We start from the raw sequence: 16,104 nt of genomic DNA, 5'->3' as shown, positions 1-16,104 counted from the left end.
CCCAATCCCCCTGCTGGTCTTGTTAAGCCTGCCAAAAGTAACTGACCAACTCCTCCCATGACCTGCCCTGCTAACCCCTACAAAACTCGGACCCTTGGTGTAGCCCCTCGCCATTTTCCCCTTGAAAACGTGCCCCTCCCGGCTTAACCAAGCATTGCTCATCTACAGAGGTCTGTCTCCCTTTCTTTTTCTTTTTGTATTCTTTTTCATTTGCTTTCAGGGACTACTTCCAGATTCAAAAGAGAGACAAAATCCCTAAAGCATGGACACCTGGACTTTCTGTACTTGCAGGCAAATACAATTCCATCATAGACACTAAAACAACTGCCACTTAAAGTAAGAACCAGACACTCAAAGGTGCAACACAGGTGGCCACGCAATGACCGTATGCCCAAAGGACTCAACGCACTTCCTGAAATATCTAATTTAAAACCCTAGCCCAGCCCTAGTCCATAAAATGGACAGAGGATTTGAATAAAAATTTCTTTGGAGATTTAAGTGACCAATAATCACATGAAAAAATGTTCATTATTAGTCATTAAATACAAATCAAAACCACAATGAGATTTTATTTCACATCGACTGGGATAACAAGGAACAAAAGTGAGGATGTGGGAATGCAGAATAGTGCAGCTGCGATGGACAAACAGTCTGGCAATTCTTAAGAAAGTCAAACAGTTATGACTCAGCAATTCCACTTGTAGGGAAATAACCAAGAGAAAGGAACACATGTCCACGTAAAAATTGGTATATGAATGTTCTTGGCAGCACTGTTATAAAGTGCCAAAAAATGGATATAAAGCAACTGTTCACACATTGATGGATAAACACAATGTGGTCTCTCCTTACAATGGAATATTACTCATGGAAAGGAGTGAATCCTGATACAGTATACAACATGGACAAACTTTGAAGACATTATGCTAAGTCGAGGAAGGCAGATACACAAAAGGATAAATGTTTGATTCCCCTTACATGAGTGTTACCCTCAACAGATAAATTCAGAGACCAAAAGTTAGAGGTCATGAAAGGCCCATTTTGTGCAATGAAAGTTTTGAAAATACTATGTGCTAGTTGCACAACACTGTAAATGTAAGTAATGACTCTGTACATATTGTGCTATGTACATCTCTCTCATATACACATACAAAAAGGGAAAAAAATGAATCCCAAAAACAAGTATTGTATAGGATGGGTTAACTTTGAAAACATGCTAAGTGAAATAAACCAAAAACAGAAGGCCACATATTGTATGACTCCTTTATATGAAATATTCAGAATAAGCAAATCTAGAGACAGAAAGTAGATTACTTCTGGTGGGGGTCAGGAAGAGGGGTTAGGGAGGAATGAGGGAGGGCGAAGGCTAAAAAGTACAGGTACATCTTTTGGGGGTGATGAAAATGATCTGGAGTTAGTGGCACTGGTTGTAAAACTTTAGGTATATATTAGAAACCACTTTAAAAGGGTGAAGAGTATGGAATGTGAATTTTATCTCAAAAATGTTTTAATTGAATGTCAAAGATAAGCAATGAAGTTTTTCTGACATGAAATGTTAGAAATTTATTTATTATTATTCATTCTTATTAAGCACCAGCTTAATACTGCAGAAAATTTCAAATCACCTTTCAACAACTCACCCCCACACCCCCAAATTCTTGATCAAGAGCTTTTCAAGTAAAGACATGCTCTCTTCTCTCTTCTGTATAAAACTTTATGAAATAAAGAAAAAGGATTGTATACATCTTGCTGTAAAATGCTGTCCAAGGCGCTGGAGACAGTGGCTGCCCGGGCTCCCTTCACTGCCCAGGTCCTGAAAGACTCTTGTTCATGAACTGTCTCTTCACAAAGCAAGTCCACCACTAACAAGGGAAGACAAGACAGAATGGACACATGACAATGCTTTCAAGAATTCAAATTTATTTAATAATAAAATTTATTATTGATCTAGCGTCTCTTACATTATAAACTCCTTAAAGGAACATGTAAACTTTTCTAGGCTCACAGGTCACTCAAAAAATGATGCAGTATACTAACTTAATATAGTATCTGTGGATTCTGCATCTGTGGATTCAACCCACCATGAATAGAAAATATTAGGGGAAAAACACTGTACCTGCACTGAACACATTACTTTTTCCTCGTCACTTTCCCTAAGCAACAGAGTACAACCACTACTTATATATCATTTTATTAGGGATTATAAATAATCTAGAGATGATTTGAAGCATACTAGAGGATGTATATAGGTTACATGCAAATATTATGCTACTTTACATATAAGAGACCTAAATAGCACAGACTGCTGTCCCTGAAGGTACTGAGAGATGACTATACATTCAAAATTTATCACACACAAAAACCTGTTCTCTGGGTTTACAACACCCCAAACTAAGAAAATACAACTAAAATTTCCTTATTAGATGCAATTCATCATTGTGATCTAGTCAACTATTATGTACTAGGTACAGACTTCAGCAACACAACAATGAAGTGTTCTTGCACCAGTGGTGCATGCCTGTAGTTCCAGCAGCTCAGGAGGCTGAGGCAAAAGGATCACAAGTTCAAAGCCAGCCTCAGCAAAATAGCGAGGCACTAAGCAACTCAGTGAGACCCTATCTCTAAATAAAACACAAAATAGGGTTGGGGATGTGGCTCAGTAATACAGCAACCCTGTATTTGGTCCCCAGTCCAAAACAAAAATGTTTTTGCAACTGGAAGACCTTAGTGTGTTCAGCGGAGGTAAAAGGTGATTTACCAATTAAACAGGCAAAAAACAGGATCTTACCTTGCTGGGTTTATCATTCTGAGGATCAAAAACTTTCTCACAAAGTCTCAGTCCAGTCTCTTGCCTTAGCTGCTGTAGGTAGGCTCGCATGACTTCTAAAAAAGAATTTAAAAATGGGCTCTAATTTTTGTATGTGTGTGTGGTGCTGGGGATCAAATCTACAGCCATGTATATGCTAGGCAAATGCTCAACCACTAAGTTACATCCCCAGCCCTCAGAATTTAAAAAAGTATTTGAAAATATGCCCCAAATGTGCTGGCCACCAGTCTAGACACTGACTCTGGCAATATGTTTCTTTTCTTTTTTTGGAATCAGGGATTGAACCCAGCGTGCTTTATCACTGAGCCAAATCCCCAGTCCTTTTTTATATTTTATTTAAAGACAGGGTCTCACTGAGCTGCTTAGGGTCTTGCTAAATTGCTGAGGCTGGCTTTGAACTTCCCATCCTCCTGCCTCAACCTCCTGAGCTGCTGGGATTACAGGAGTGCACCACTGTGCCCAGCAGCAATATGTCTCTGTACATTCATATGGGATAAGAAAAATAAATGACAAATGGCTTTGTAACTATCTTCATTTTGGTTCAAAAGAGTCTCTGTATGTCATATTTGTTAGCAAGAATATTTTTGTGAAAGTTACTAATAAGATAATGTATGTTATGCTAGATGCAGTGGCACATGCCTATAATCCAGCTACTTGGGAGGCTGAGGCAGAAGGATTGCATTTGAGGTCAGCCGCAGCAACTGAGCAAGAATCTATGGGGCGGGGGGGAAGGGCTGGGGGTGTAGCTCAGTGGTAGAGCGCTTGCCTAGCACATGTGAGGCCCTGGGTTTGACCCTCAACACCACATAAAAATAAGTAAAATAAAGGAATTGTGTACATTTACAATTAAAAAAAAAGAGATAATGTAATGTATACCCCAATGATTCCACTCTTAATCTATATAACAAGAAAAGCAAGAGGAGGAGGAAGGTAGAACATCAGATGGAGAAAACTTTTTTGTGCCACAGAGACAGAGGACAGAGATCCTGTTCTTACCATCTTCCTGTTTGTTTGCAGGCTTGGCATAAATTGCATTAAGTGGAAAACCAGGCTCTCCAGGAATGGGAAAATTAGTGATTCCAAGGGTATACATTTCTTTCTCACCTTGGCTTTTGGAATTGCACTAAAAACAACAACAAAATCACATACACATTTAACAAGGAAGGGATAATAACGTCCAAACTCTAATTTTTTTAGTTTAAGCAGATAAGGGAAGGACATGATTTTTTTTGTCTTCTGCACTCTGGTAAATCCTGTGGACCCCTTCTCAGAACAATGTTTCAAGTGAACAAAACAATATATTTACAAGAAAAACCAATTATTATTTTTATTATTATTATTAATTTGGTACCAGAGATGAAACCCAGAGGCACTTAACCACTGAACCACATCTCCAGCCCTTTTTATTATTTTGGGACAGGGTCTCATTAAGTTGCTTAGTACCTCACTAAATTGCTGAGACTGGCCTTCAACTTGTGATCCTCCTGCCTCAGCCACCCCAGTTGCTGGGATTATAGGCATGTGCCACTACCTCCTGTTTCAAGAGAAACCAATTATAATGAAAGACAATAAAATATCTAAAATCATACTTTTTAAAAAAGTGCACAAAACAGATCTAGTAGCTAAATTTTGAAGATGAGTGAGAAAAAATTTCAAAATATCTTCGACACCAATGTAATATGAAAATATAAATTTTATGGAAGAAAAAGTTATAGGTGTTGCTAATACTACTGTGGACAGTTGCCTATGTTAATAACTAACATAAATGTTAATCTTAGTTATAGGAAATAAAAACACAATTTTTTCTACTTAACCTCACAGACCCTTGGATTCTATCCTTGGACTCCAGGGTCAAGAACTGCTGAGCCAAGGGAAATTCTTTGTCAAGAATTTTGTCTTGAAAAATATGTGCAAAGCCTTTTTAAAAACATCACTATTGCTGGGCATGGTGGTACATGACTGTAATCCCAGTGGCAGAGGAGGCTGAGGCAGGAGGATCATGAGTTCAAAGCCAACCTCAGCAAAGCGAGGCCCTGAGCAACTCAGTGAGATCCTGTTTCTAAATAAAATACAAAATAGGTTTGGGGATGTGGCTCAGTGGTTGAGTGTCCCTAAGTTCAATTTCCTGTACCAAAAAATAAAAAACAAAATTAAAAAAATATATCTATCCTTTTTCTGGTGTGTTAGTCAACCATATTATGAGTTCAAAGAATTACATTCAGATCTTCCTCGTAAGTACATGCTCTAAGTCAGAGAAAATATTTTCTACTTGTCCTTAAAGTCTCAACAAATCTAGGTGGCTGGAAGAGTAAATACCATGAATACTTTGTTTTCCTAATATATGATTATCCAAGTTTAATTACCTTTTGGAGTTTCTTTAGACACTCAGAAATGTAGAGGGTGATATATATCAAGGTCCTATCAGCTTCATTCTATGGGGGAAAAACAAAACAGTTTTCATCAAAACATAACAATCATGTATGTACTGCCTTTTATCTACTGAAAATCCTGAGAGTACAGTTACTGTAGCATCAGAAAGTGTCATTTTCCAAATGCATGCATGGTCTTTTAAGCCCCTTTGGGAGGGAGCGTCCATCCTGAATTGTGTGGCTACCCTTGTTTTTCTCAGCTCCTGCTGCCTGGGTTCCTGAGGAGCTGTGCCAACAACCCCTCACTCTGCGTAGGAAGGAGAATTAACAAAGCTGCCTGGAAAACCTGAGGCACACCATATGGTTGGCTAATTGTTTAAAACCCTTTCACTTGAGGATTTCTGCCGAGGACAGAAACACTCATTACTCAAAAGAAGGAAGCAATTATTTCGTATCTGACATGTTCTTGAAGAACTCCAGAAGCCTAAAATCTTGACTTAACCAAGAGGAAAAATGTGAAGACAACAGCCATTGACCAAATGTGCCATGTACTGGAGGCTCAATTTCACAAAGATTCATTAAAACAACAGCAACAAAACAAAACCAAGGCTACACATTTCCCTATTTTTAAGACCCTATATTTCACAATGAACTGTATGAAATGCAGTAGAATTCCAATATTTATTTATACCTATTACAAATACAACACTTAGACCATGCATCAGATATAGAAAACACTTTGTCAATATCACAGGATGTTTAGACAATTTGTAGATTAAGAGCCTATAAAAGATTCCATATCCTGTTGATTCCAAAAAGTAAAAGTCTGGCAAGAGGTTAGTTACATAGTTTAGAATAGCAGGAAAATTCCTTGCCATTCTTGTAACTTGCTTGGAAACTGGCCCTACTACCCACTTTGCCCCTGTTTTGGGGATTAAACCCAGAGCACCCTACCACTGAGCTACATCCCTAGTCTTTCCTATTTCATTTCTGAGACAGGGTCTAAGTTGCCCAGGCTAGCCTCAAATCTGTGATCCTCCTATCTCAGCCTTCCAAGAAGTTGGGATTACTATGCACCACCAAGCCCAGCTGTAACATTTTTTAAAAATTCCCTTCTCCTTTGCTTCCACTCTTCTCTACCTCTTCCTTGACCATCCTCTTCATGGACACTGAGAGCAGAAAAGGAGAGAAGAGGGTCCACGAATGTGGGCCAGGGTTATTCAAATTTCTCTACTTCTCAGTCTCAGGTCTACAACCTTAAGCCCAACTTAAGGGTCCTTTATCAGTAAGGTTTGGGACCAGTCAGGCACCGTGGCACATGCTGATAAACTCAGCTGCTCAGGAGGCTAAGCCATCCTCAGTAACAGTAAGATGCTAAGCAACTGAGTGAGTCCCTGTCTCTAAATAAAATACAAAATAGGGCTGGAGATGTGGTTCAGGGGTTAAGTGCCCCTAATTCAATCCCTAGTACCTCCAAAAAAGAAAAGTTTGGGACCAGAAAAGTGTTTCATATTTTGGGGTGAGATTTTGGTAATATTTGCACAGACTTTACCAGTTGAGCATCCCTAATCTAAAACCCCCAAATCTGACATGCTCAACCTGTATATAAAAAAATAAGAGCTAGGGTTGAAGTTCAGTGGTAGAGTGCTTGCTTAACATGTGTGAAGCACTGGGTACTTCCCAGCACAACATGTAACTAAGTAAAATAAAGGTTCATTGACAACTTTAAAAAAAAAAAAAAAGGCTGGGTATGGTGGCACATGTCTGTAAATCTCCTGACTCAGGAGGCCAGCCTCAGCAACTTAGTGAGGCCCTAAGCAACTTAGTTAGACCCTGTCTCAAAATAAAAAAAATAAAAAAGAGCTGGGGATATAGCTCAGTGGCAAAGAATCCCTGTGTTCAATTCCCAGTGACAAAGGTTTTTGATCATGGAAGAGTCCTCCACAAACACAGCCTGGCGCATAACAGGTCCTTAATTAGTGTTGAATAAAGGGCTGGGGATATAGCTCAGTTGGTAGAGTGCTTGCCTCACAAGCATAAGGCCCTGGGTTCTATCCCCAGCACCGCAAAAAAAAAAAAAAAAATATTAGTGTTGAATAAAAAAGATAAGCCTAGACCAGGGGTTGGCATATTTTCTCTGAAAGGGTCACATGGTAAATATTTCTGCATTCTGGCCTACGCAGTTTTTGTCATAACTATTCAATTGCTACTATGGTGCAAAAGCAATCACAGACTATATGCATACAAATGTACACTGCTGTGTTCCAATAAAATTTCACTTACAAAAAGAAGTTGTGTGTCAGATTTGGTCCTAAGGTTATGACTTGCCAACACCTGATACATACTTTGGATGGAAAAAAATGAAACTAATATTTATACAGAGTCTACCATTTGGCACTATTCTGTAATTTAAAAATCACGATTTTTTTTTTTTTTTTTTTTTTTACCTCTCAGAGCAAACCTAACTGCAAGGTAGATGTTATCCCCAACAGAAAATAAGTTAAAGCGCTGGCAGGAAGGGGGCTGGAGTCGACACTGCCCCGCCTCCGAGAAGATACCACATTTAATGTACAAAGACTGAACTTTTTAGATACTTTTTATAAGAGGCATCTGGGGAATAATGCCTCATTTTAAATAATAAACAAGATCCTATTATGAGCTCCCAGGTTCTTACACAGCCTCACCATTTGAAGAAAGTTCATTCTGAAAATCTGAAGCAATTAATGGGTAAATATGATCAGGTGTCTCCACCAAGTTCTCAGCCTGATAAGGAGAATCCCTTTTTGTCAACCTAATTAAGCATTCGAAGAAGTCATATGACTCTTTTCAAGATGAACTTGAAGAATATATTAAAGTACAGAAAATCAGAGGCTTAGCGCCCAAGACTTGTTTCAGAAAGATGAGAGAGGACTATTTGGAAACCTGTAGGTACAGAGAAGAGCTTGACTCCAGTCCCACGTATAAAATGTTTGATCAAAGACCCCCATCTTGAACTGTCCAGAGCTACCCAAGATCATGCAATACTCCACAAATGGTGGAAACCAGTTATCTCAGTGCTTACCAGCTCAGGACAGCAGGCTACGAGTAGACTCTCTGAGCTACTTTCAGTTCCCCAAGGACTTTCTTAGAGAAGCCAGTGCCCATGAAGCTTTCTCAGTAAGAACATAATTGTGGTTCATATAACACAGAATCCAGAGTTCACAGGCACCTCTCCTCAAGAAGCAGCACCAGTGCCATCAAACCAGCCATAAACAGGTACATCAGAGGAGGAAAAGGTACCCAGAGGAGGGCAGGGAAAGAACAGAAAGAAGCAGCCCATGCACGAGAGGAAAAGAGGCTCTGAGGAATTGGAGCATCCAAAGAAAGCAAGTAAAGGTGAAGGCAGAAGCTGTGCAGGTCAGTGCAAAGGCTTAAGAACCGAAAGGAGAAGAAAAGTCGAGAGGTAGCTTCTAAGAAAGAGGGCTGCAAGCACAGAAAAGCAGGGAAGGACTAAGGCAAGGAGAGAGCAGAGGAGGAGATGCTTTGGGACCAGTTCATCCTTGGGTTCTGAAGTGCCGGAGCTGGTCCTCCTGAGGTCAAACTGAAAGAGTCGCAGAGCTGGGTTTTATGGTGCTCGTGTTCATATGGCTTTCTTTCGTGAGCAGTCCTGTTAGAACACCTCACCAAGTCACAGAACATGAAGCTCTTGCTTGCTCCCCAGTGGGGAGCTACTCGCTGTTCCTCGTCTTCTGAAAGCACTATAATGTTGTTCTTACAATGAAATTTCTCTTTAGGAGGGTGGCTCTGCTTTTATTCATCAGACTGCTATGATGGCATTATTTTCCCCTTGAGAGACTATTTATTTTAAATTGGAGGATGAATAAACTTTGCGGAATCTGTTTCTTGGTTGGGATTGTTTTAGTTTTGAGTGGGATTTTTTTAAGTTCATTAATTTTCTCTATCCAGCAATTTAGATTATTTTTTCCTTTGTTAGCTCTAACTTGGCATTGTATTTTATAGGCTGGAATGTGGAAAATGAAATATATTATAATAATAGTAATAAGCTTATGTTTTGTATAGTTTTAAAAGTTTCAAAGAGCCTCAATACAAAAATCAGTTTATATTCTTGAAATGTTTATAATAAAGTGTTCTAATTTAAAAAAAAAAAAGTTAAATATTATAAGCACCATATTTACCTTAATTTCATAATTTTTGAAGAACACATTGGCCTTGAAGTAATAGATGGCTTCATCGACAATATCTGTATCTTTTGCTAAGCAGGGAGGAAGACAGAGAACATTAGCAGCCAAGTGCAAAACATAACACCTATAAAAAGCCATAAAGAAAACTCCCTACCAGCTTAACTACTGAGAGTCTTGAAGTTGGATAAAATAAAATGGTATTACTGAAATTGTCTTAAAAAACTATTTCTAGAAAAACAAGTACATAGCTTATTTTCAGTTTTTTTTTTTTTTCATTTTTGGAAAACTTATACACACTCACTAGAAAAAGAATTCAATTAATAGAAAAATATATTTTTAATTATCACCCTAAATTCCCACTACCCAGAAATAGCTACTATTAACATTTAGAGGCTTTGAATGATGTTCAAGGCCTCTCTCAATGCATTTATAGAAACAGACTGAGATATAGGCTAACTTTAACAAAGTTAAAGTTTTTAACATTTTTAAAAATAAAAGGTATTCAATATAATTTTAATTTACATACTGTAGTTTCAAAGGAAAAAAACACTCAATTACTTAGAATTTGTTGGGGCTCAGACATATATCCTTTTTTTATAAAACCATGACTTAGCTGGGCAAGGTGGCACATGCCTGTAATCCGAGCTACTCAGGAGGCTAAGGCAGAAGGATTACAAGTTTAAAGCCCACCCTTGGCAATTTAGGGATACTCTGCCCCAAATTAAGAAATAAAATTTAAAAAGGTCTGGGAATGTAGCTCAGTGGTAGACCCTGGGTTAGTTCCCAGGACTATAAATAAAACAAACCCCCAAAACTATGACTTACATGTACTTGGGGACTAGGAGTTTCAGTGGTAGAACACTTGCCTGGCATGCACAAGGCCCTGGGTTCAATCACTAGTTCTGGGGTGCAGGGAGAAAGCTGTTTTACATGGCTAGACCGAGAAAAGACAGAAATACTGCTGTGACAGACACAGATCAATTTCTCTTGCAGTTTTGGTTCTCTCTCTCTTTTTTTAATTTTAAAAAGGTCAAAATCCCAGGGTCTTGATATCAGGCAGCTAGTTTCAGCAACGCCAAGACAGTTATTTATACTTCTTGTCCATGATCGCTATCCCTCTCAAACCGAAATGTAAAGTAACCTCAAAGTTTTAATTCTCTGTAATTTAGCTGTCTTTACCCCAGCTTATTCCTCTGATGAAGAATTGCAATGGAATTCTAACGCTAGACTTTTATTCCCTGCAATCTATTTTCTTAGGAAAAGGAAATTTCCTCAGAGAATGCAACAGCAATTATAAAAATCAGCTAGTTCTTGTAACACAATGACAGGGGGTGGTGAGAGTGAAAGTGATTCAGAATCTACAAAAGTGCCTGGCATATGAAACACTCCAAAGCTATTTGTGGAATATAAAGGAATGTATGTGTATGTGAGATGCTGGGGTTCAAATCCAGGCTATGCACTAACTAAATACACGTTCTAACACCGAGTTACACCCCCAGCCTCAGAACTAATTAATGCTAAGTTACTTAGCTCACAACACAGGCTTTTGCTCTACTGTAGCTCTAATCTACTTCTTTCAGGAAGAGCAACAAGGTCACCCCTCATTCTCCCTTGAGGACCCAAGAATTGCAAAGGTGGTAGATTTATTCCACTCTTGTTCTATTGCACCTTCTGATATACATACAGTATTTGTAACCATGTGAACAGTGTTGTTCTCAAGCAACCTAGGCCCACATTGATTCTGATGCTTTCTTTGCACTGTAATTCTTTTATATTATTGGTCTTCTTTTTGGGTCTTTTTCCATCTGTTCTTTTTTCTCAGAATCAAATAAAAACCATGGTGACTCACCAAATTTATTAAGTTTACTTAGCTTTCAACTGGTGTTGAAAACAGAATTAAATTAAGAGGAGGTCAAGTCAAATAGTCTGGCAGAGGAATGAATATGGGATCAGTACAAAATTTGTAATTATAACTGTGGTCTTGAAAACCATGAGTGGAACTCAATCCAGACCCTTGCTGGATATAGGGAAACCACGTCTAACACAATACAAATTACACTGTTGGCAGAACATCTCAGAATGTTTCAGAAGAATCTGTGTCTGAAAACAGAATGAGGCTTTTTTTTCTTTTCTTTTTCTTTTTTTGCGGTACTGGGGATCGAACCCAGGGCCTTGTGCTTGCAAGGCAAGCACTCTACAAACTGAACCATCTCCCCCAGCCCTAAGGTTTTTTTCTTTAAAAAAAAGAAAAAACGTTTTTTAGGCCTGGGGTTGTGGCTCAGTGGTAGAGCACTTGCCTCACATATGTGAGGCACTGGGTTCTATCCTCAGCACCACATATAAATAAATAAAATAAATAGATAAGTAAATAAATGTGTCCATCTACAACTGAAAAAAAGTTTTAAATATTTTTTTAGTTGTGGACAGACCTTTTATTCATTTATTTTTATGTGGTGCTGAGAATAGAACCCAGTGCCTCACGTGTGCTACAGAAGTACTCAACCACTGAGTTATAACCTGAGCTCTAGAATGAGGCTTTCTGAAACAGCAAAAATGTTCCAAAAAGCAGAGTGCAGGGGAATGTGGGATGTAGTTCAGTGGGTGAGTGTATGCTTAGCATGTACAAAGCCCTGGGTTCAATTCCCAGTACACACACACACACACACACACACACACACACAAACAGAGATAAACTACTACCAAAGAAATAAAATTCAGAAAAGCAAGAGTAGACACAAGTAATGCTGTGGAACATACTTAAGATTTTAGAGTAGCAGGCAGATCAGGGGAGGGAGAAGAGGGAAAGGGAATGTACTGGAGACTGTGATCAATTTATATTATGTGCATGTACAAATATGGCATAATGAATTCCACAATTATGTATAATTATAATGCACCGATTTAAAAAAATGAAAAAATATTTAAGAGCACATTAGGGTTAAAAATGAAGGTCCTGAAGAATGAACAAAGGAAGATGATTTAGATGGGGAAGAGGCTAAAACACTTTTGTTTGTTTTCTCCAGTGTGATGACAGAGAAAGAATGGTGACATGCATTCAACAGAGGTAGCAGCATTAGATTATATTGAAAGACTGACAGTGACTGCAGGAACAGGTCCCAGAATTAAGCACATTTCCTCTCAAAAAAATGTTCTAGAGAAATTAGAGTAACATAGTTTCCTATTAAATGCAACATACAACCTCAATCTTGAAAGATCTAAAATGTAACACTTACCAGGCAAACAGAAGGTAGAAAGCAATCTGAGGTAGAGGACTGGGCCCTGGATTTCCCAGATTTGATGTCAAGGTTAGGCATTTCATAACAAAATTTGAAAAGAATAGTTTGGACTTACTCTCTCTGGGGGCAGGTCCTTTGAACTGACTTCTGATAGGTAACAGGGCCATATTTCCAATGAGTTTGGTGTCAGGGTCCATGAGAGAAGAGTGGTAAGCCTGCAGTGGCAAACCAGGTACAAACATAGAAGCAGAAAGAGAACAAATGTCACTGGAATGACAAATACATTCCTCCAAAGAAAAAGAAGGGATGGCATCAGCAATGTGCTGGAGTTGGCTCCTACTGACTCAAAACCAACTGTTTTTCTCAAAATAAGTTATATAAATTTTTAATTAATTGTATTTTAAAAACAAAGTAAGTATACAACCACTTCCCCATTTAAAAAAAAATTACATCTTACTATTGTCTACGTTCTTAAGGTTTTTTAGGTCTTTTTTCTCTTTGTAGTGGAAATACTATATGATAGGATGCTACCGTGTATGTCTTCCAATTTTGGATTTAGTGACAATGCAGTGATACCTGCTGGCAATATTTTCATTATAGAAAAAGGTAAATAACATGTATCAGGGTACCCACCCTCCAGTTAAACCAGGACACAACTACTACCTTTTCAGTTTTGCCACTTCCTGGCTTTATGTCTTCAATGAAGGCATCACTTTCTTCCCCTACCTGTTTTCAAATTTGTAAAATGAGTGATATGTACTACCTTTAGTGGGTAGGTGTGAGTTAAAGGAAAAAGAAAAAGATAATATCTATGTGAGCAATTTGGATGCTGATTCCTACTTCTGCTTTTTACAAGATGTCTGGCTTTTTAGAAGACAACATGCCCATTCATATATTCATTAATTAACCTAATGACTATTGAGCATCTTCTGTGTGCAAGAGACAGTGATATAGTTGATACAAGAACTTTCAGGCTAATGGAGAAAGGAGATGCAAAATAAATAACACAGAGAAATCCAGGATGCTCTATACACAACTTGAATGAGCCCAGAGCTTTACAGTTCTGGCTTAAAATCTGGCTTTACCACTAGTGTGCAAGTTACTTATTTTCTGTGTACTTCAGTTTCCTCTTCTGCAAAATAATAATAATAATAATAGTATCTACTTCATTTTGAGATTTAGTATTTTAAGATTGGTATTGGTGCATTATAATTACACATAATAAAGGGATTCACTATAACATATTCATATAGGCACATAACATCATTTAGTCTATTTCATTCCCCTGTATTTCCTCTTTCCCCTTCTCTCCTCCTTTCCCCTTAACTTTTGAGTCTGGCTTATTTTACTTAATATAATGCTCTCAAGTTCCATCCATTTTCCTGCAAATGACATAATTTTGTTCTACTTTATGACTAAATAAAACTCCATTGTGTTCAATTAAAAATGAAATAGAAACTCAAGCACTATGTATAACCAGTAAGTGCTAATTAAAAAAAGAAAAAAAGACTTAAATAGAATACCTTATGAAGTGTGTAGTTCTGGCCTGCCTGGCACTCCTTAGGAGTCAAATAATGATCATGGGATTTGTAAAATACATAGTTGTAACTATGGCCTGCTCCTTTTCATCACTAAAGCAGGCCCTGCCCTCCCCTTCACCAGTGACTGTCTTGTTATCCATCTATTTTCTTCATAGCATTTGTCACTATCTGAAACTCCTCTATTTATGTTTACTGTCTGTGTCCCGATTGGAAAGTCAACTCCTAAAAGTGGGTATTTGTTGGCCTCATTAACTGCTGTAGTAGCGTTCAGCCTGCCGCGGATGCTCAGTAATGTTCGTTGACTGTAATGTAGTCACTGAATCACCTTTTTCTTAATCTGCAAAACTGAAACCACAGTGGCCATAAGTCCCTCAGAACTGCAGGACAACTGGGGCATCATCAATCTTCACTCCTATTGCCATGCGCACAAAAAAACAAACACCTGGAAACCAAAGCCAACCCTGAGGCTGAAGGATTTCTAAGCCCAGCTGGCTCGGAGGTGGCGGCCATGCGGGGGTGACGGGAGGATCCGGGAAGTGGGGCCTGACAGATGACAAGCAGCAGGCGGGACCCGCCCCCTAGGGTGGAGGAGGAAGTGGCATTGGCAGAAAAAAGAAGCTGGACGCTGGGCTTGGAAAATGCTGAAAAAAGAGCGCAGTCCTTGCCTTCGCGGCCCCAGTGAGGCTTCGGGACCCTGCCGGCCTCAGGCGGAGCAGCCCCGTGAGGCTTCGGGACCCTGCCGGCCTCAGGCGGAGCAGCCCCGTGAGGCTTCGGGACCCTGCCGGCCTCAGGAGGAGCAGAGGAGCGAGGGAAAGGTCCAGGACCGCAGAGGAGGGGCGGGGAAGAGCGGAGGCGGCCTCCTCGCTCGCCCGGCCGCTGGCCCGCACTGCCGCGCCCCTCAAAGCCGACACCTCGGCCGCCCCAGCCCTGCAGACTCCGGCCCGGTCCCCTCGCCTCTCCCCTTCTCCGGCTCCCACTTCTCTCAGCGCACGCACGTCTTCCCGCGGCTTTCCCCATCACCCGCTGTGTCCCCACAGCCCGGGCTCGAACCCTTACCGGCATCTTGGTGGCGCCGGGTTTGGACCTAGACAAGAAGGACCTGGTTAAAGTGCGGCGCTTCCGGTCTGGGGACCAGGGCGGAGTAGGCGGAAGTGAGCCGGAAGGGGAGGGCGCGGGGAGAGGGCGGCGCTTCCGGCCTTGCCGGCCTGCCTGGGGCTGCTGCGGCTGCGCGGATCAAAAGGTGCGCCAGGGGGCGTCCGAGCTCTAGGCAGAGGCTGTGAATTCCGCGCAGGCGTCCAACGCGTGGGGAACAGCGCTGGGGTGTGGGATTATGGTATCACGGTGGCAAATAACCTGTTTTTCCTTGAAGATCACCTTTTTAGTGAAGGCTTCCATAGTCACGCCTTTAAATTCAACCCCACTCCAATCCCCTGCTTTAAGCAAGAAAAACTTTGCCCCTTCTTTTTATGATTGTTTCCTTTTGCAGCTCGTCTCGTTTCCCCACCCTTGTGGACGTTAAAAAGGCAGGCGTTTGGTAGGCTTTGTTCACTTCCGCGTCCCCCGCGCCTGTTGCAGTCATGGTACATTGTCTACTAAGCATCGGTGGGTATTCGTGGAGTGAATGAATCCAACCGACTGCCTTTCAAGACGGGGAAGCTGGGGAAGGAAAGAGGAAGCATTGGGGACTGAAATGGAGCAAGCTAAATTATATCATAATGCACCCCACTATTATGTGTAACTATAATGCACTAATAACATTTTTAAAAATGGAGAAATTGGAGAGCACAGGAAAAAAGGGATGTATCATTTCTGCCATTCTGTGTGTACCGGCTGAGAAGTGGACACTGGGTTTAAAGTCCTAGTTCCAATACTAGCTAATTCTGGGCAAGTTAATTCACCTCTCTGTCTCTGTTCTTCACTTGAACATGGAGATGGAGACATTGTCATTGTTTT

The 16,104-nt window shown here is 40.1% G+C and overlaps 1 protein-coding gene and 1 pseudogene across 3 annotated transcripts; one reads left to right on the top strand and one right to left on the bottom strand.

The window, feature by feature from the left end:
* Positions 1–543: 543 nt before the first annotated feature.
* ARPC3 (actin related protein 2/3 complex subunit 3) lies at positions 544–15,373 on the bottom strand. Of its 2 annotated transcripts, XM_079149653.1 has the most exons (8): positions 15,208–15,373; positions 12,726–12,825; positions 9,369–9,445; positions 7,221–7,244; positions 5,188–5,256; positions 3,821–3,947; positions 2,786–2,880; positions 544–1,859 (listed from the first exon to the last, which is right to left on the bottom strand). In XM_079149653.1, exons 1-8 carry the CDS (start codon positions 15,211–15,213, stop codon positions 1,797–1,799), a joined length of 561 nt encoding a protein of 186 aa, XP_079005779.1. In that variant the 5' UTR covers positions 15,214–15,373; the 3' UTR covers positions 544–1,796. The 2 variants fall into 2 exon arrangements, with proteins under 2 accessions (XP_079005779.1, XP_079005778.1); XM_079149652.1 differs by lacking the exon at positions 7,221–7,244 and having other exon boundaries at positions 15,208–15,344.
* LOC306668918 (lysine-rich coiled-coil protein 1-like) lies at positions 7,848–9,341 on the top strand (annotated as a pseudogene). Its single transcript has 2 exons — positions 7,848–7,920; positions 7,968–9,341. The product of its transcript is annotated as a lysine-rich coiled-coil protein 1-like (transcript).
* Positions 15,374–16,104: the final 731 nt, after the last annotated feature.

Source organism: Sciurus vulgaris (genome assembly GCF_902686455.1).
Source record: "Sciurus vulgaris genome assembly, chromosome: 8".
In the NCBI taxonomy this organism is placed as follows: Eukaryota; Metazoa; Chordata; class Mammalia; order Rodentia; family Sciuridae; genus Sciurus; species Sciurus vulgaris.
This window is presented reverse-complemented; position numbering and strand designations above follow the sequence as displayed.

What these genes read in the sequence shown, in the direction of transcription:
- ARPC3 (XM_079149653.1), bottom strand. An exon ending in AGGACCTGCCCCCAGAGAGA is followed by an intron (nt 9,446 to 12,725) that starts GTAAGTCCAAAC and finishes CTCCCTGCTTAG; the next exon opens with CAAAAGATACAGATATTGTC. An exon ending in TCAAAAATTATGAAATTAAG is followed by an intron (nt 7,245 to 9,368) that starts GTAAATATGGTG and finishes TGCTGGGGATAG; the next exon opens with AACCCAGGGCCTTATGCTTG.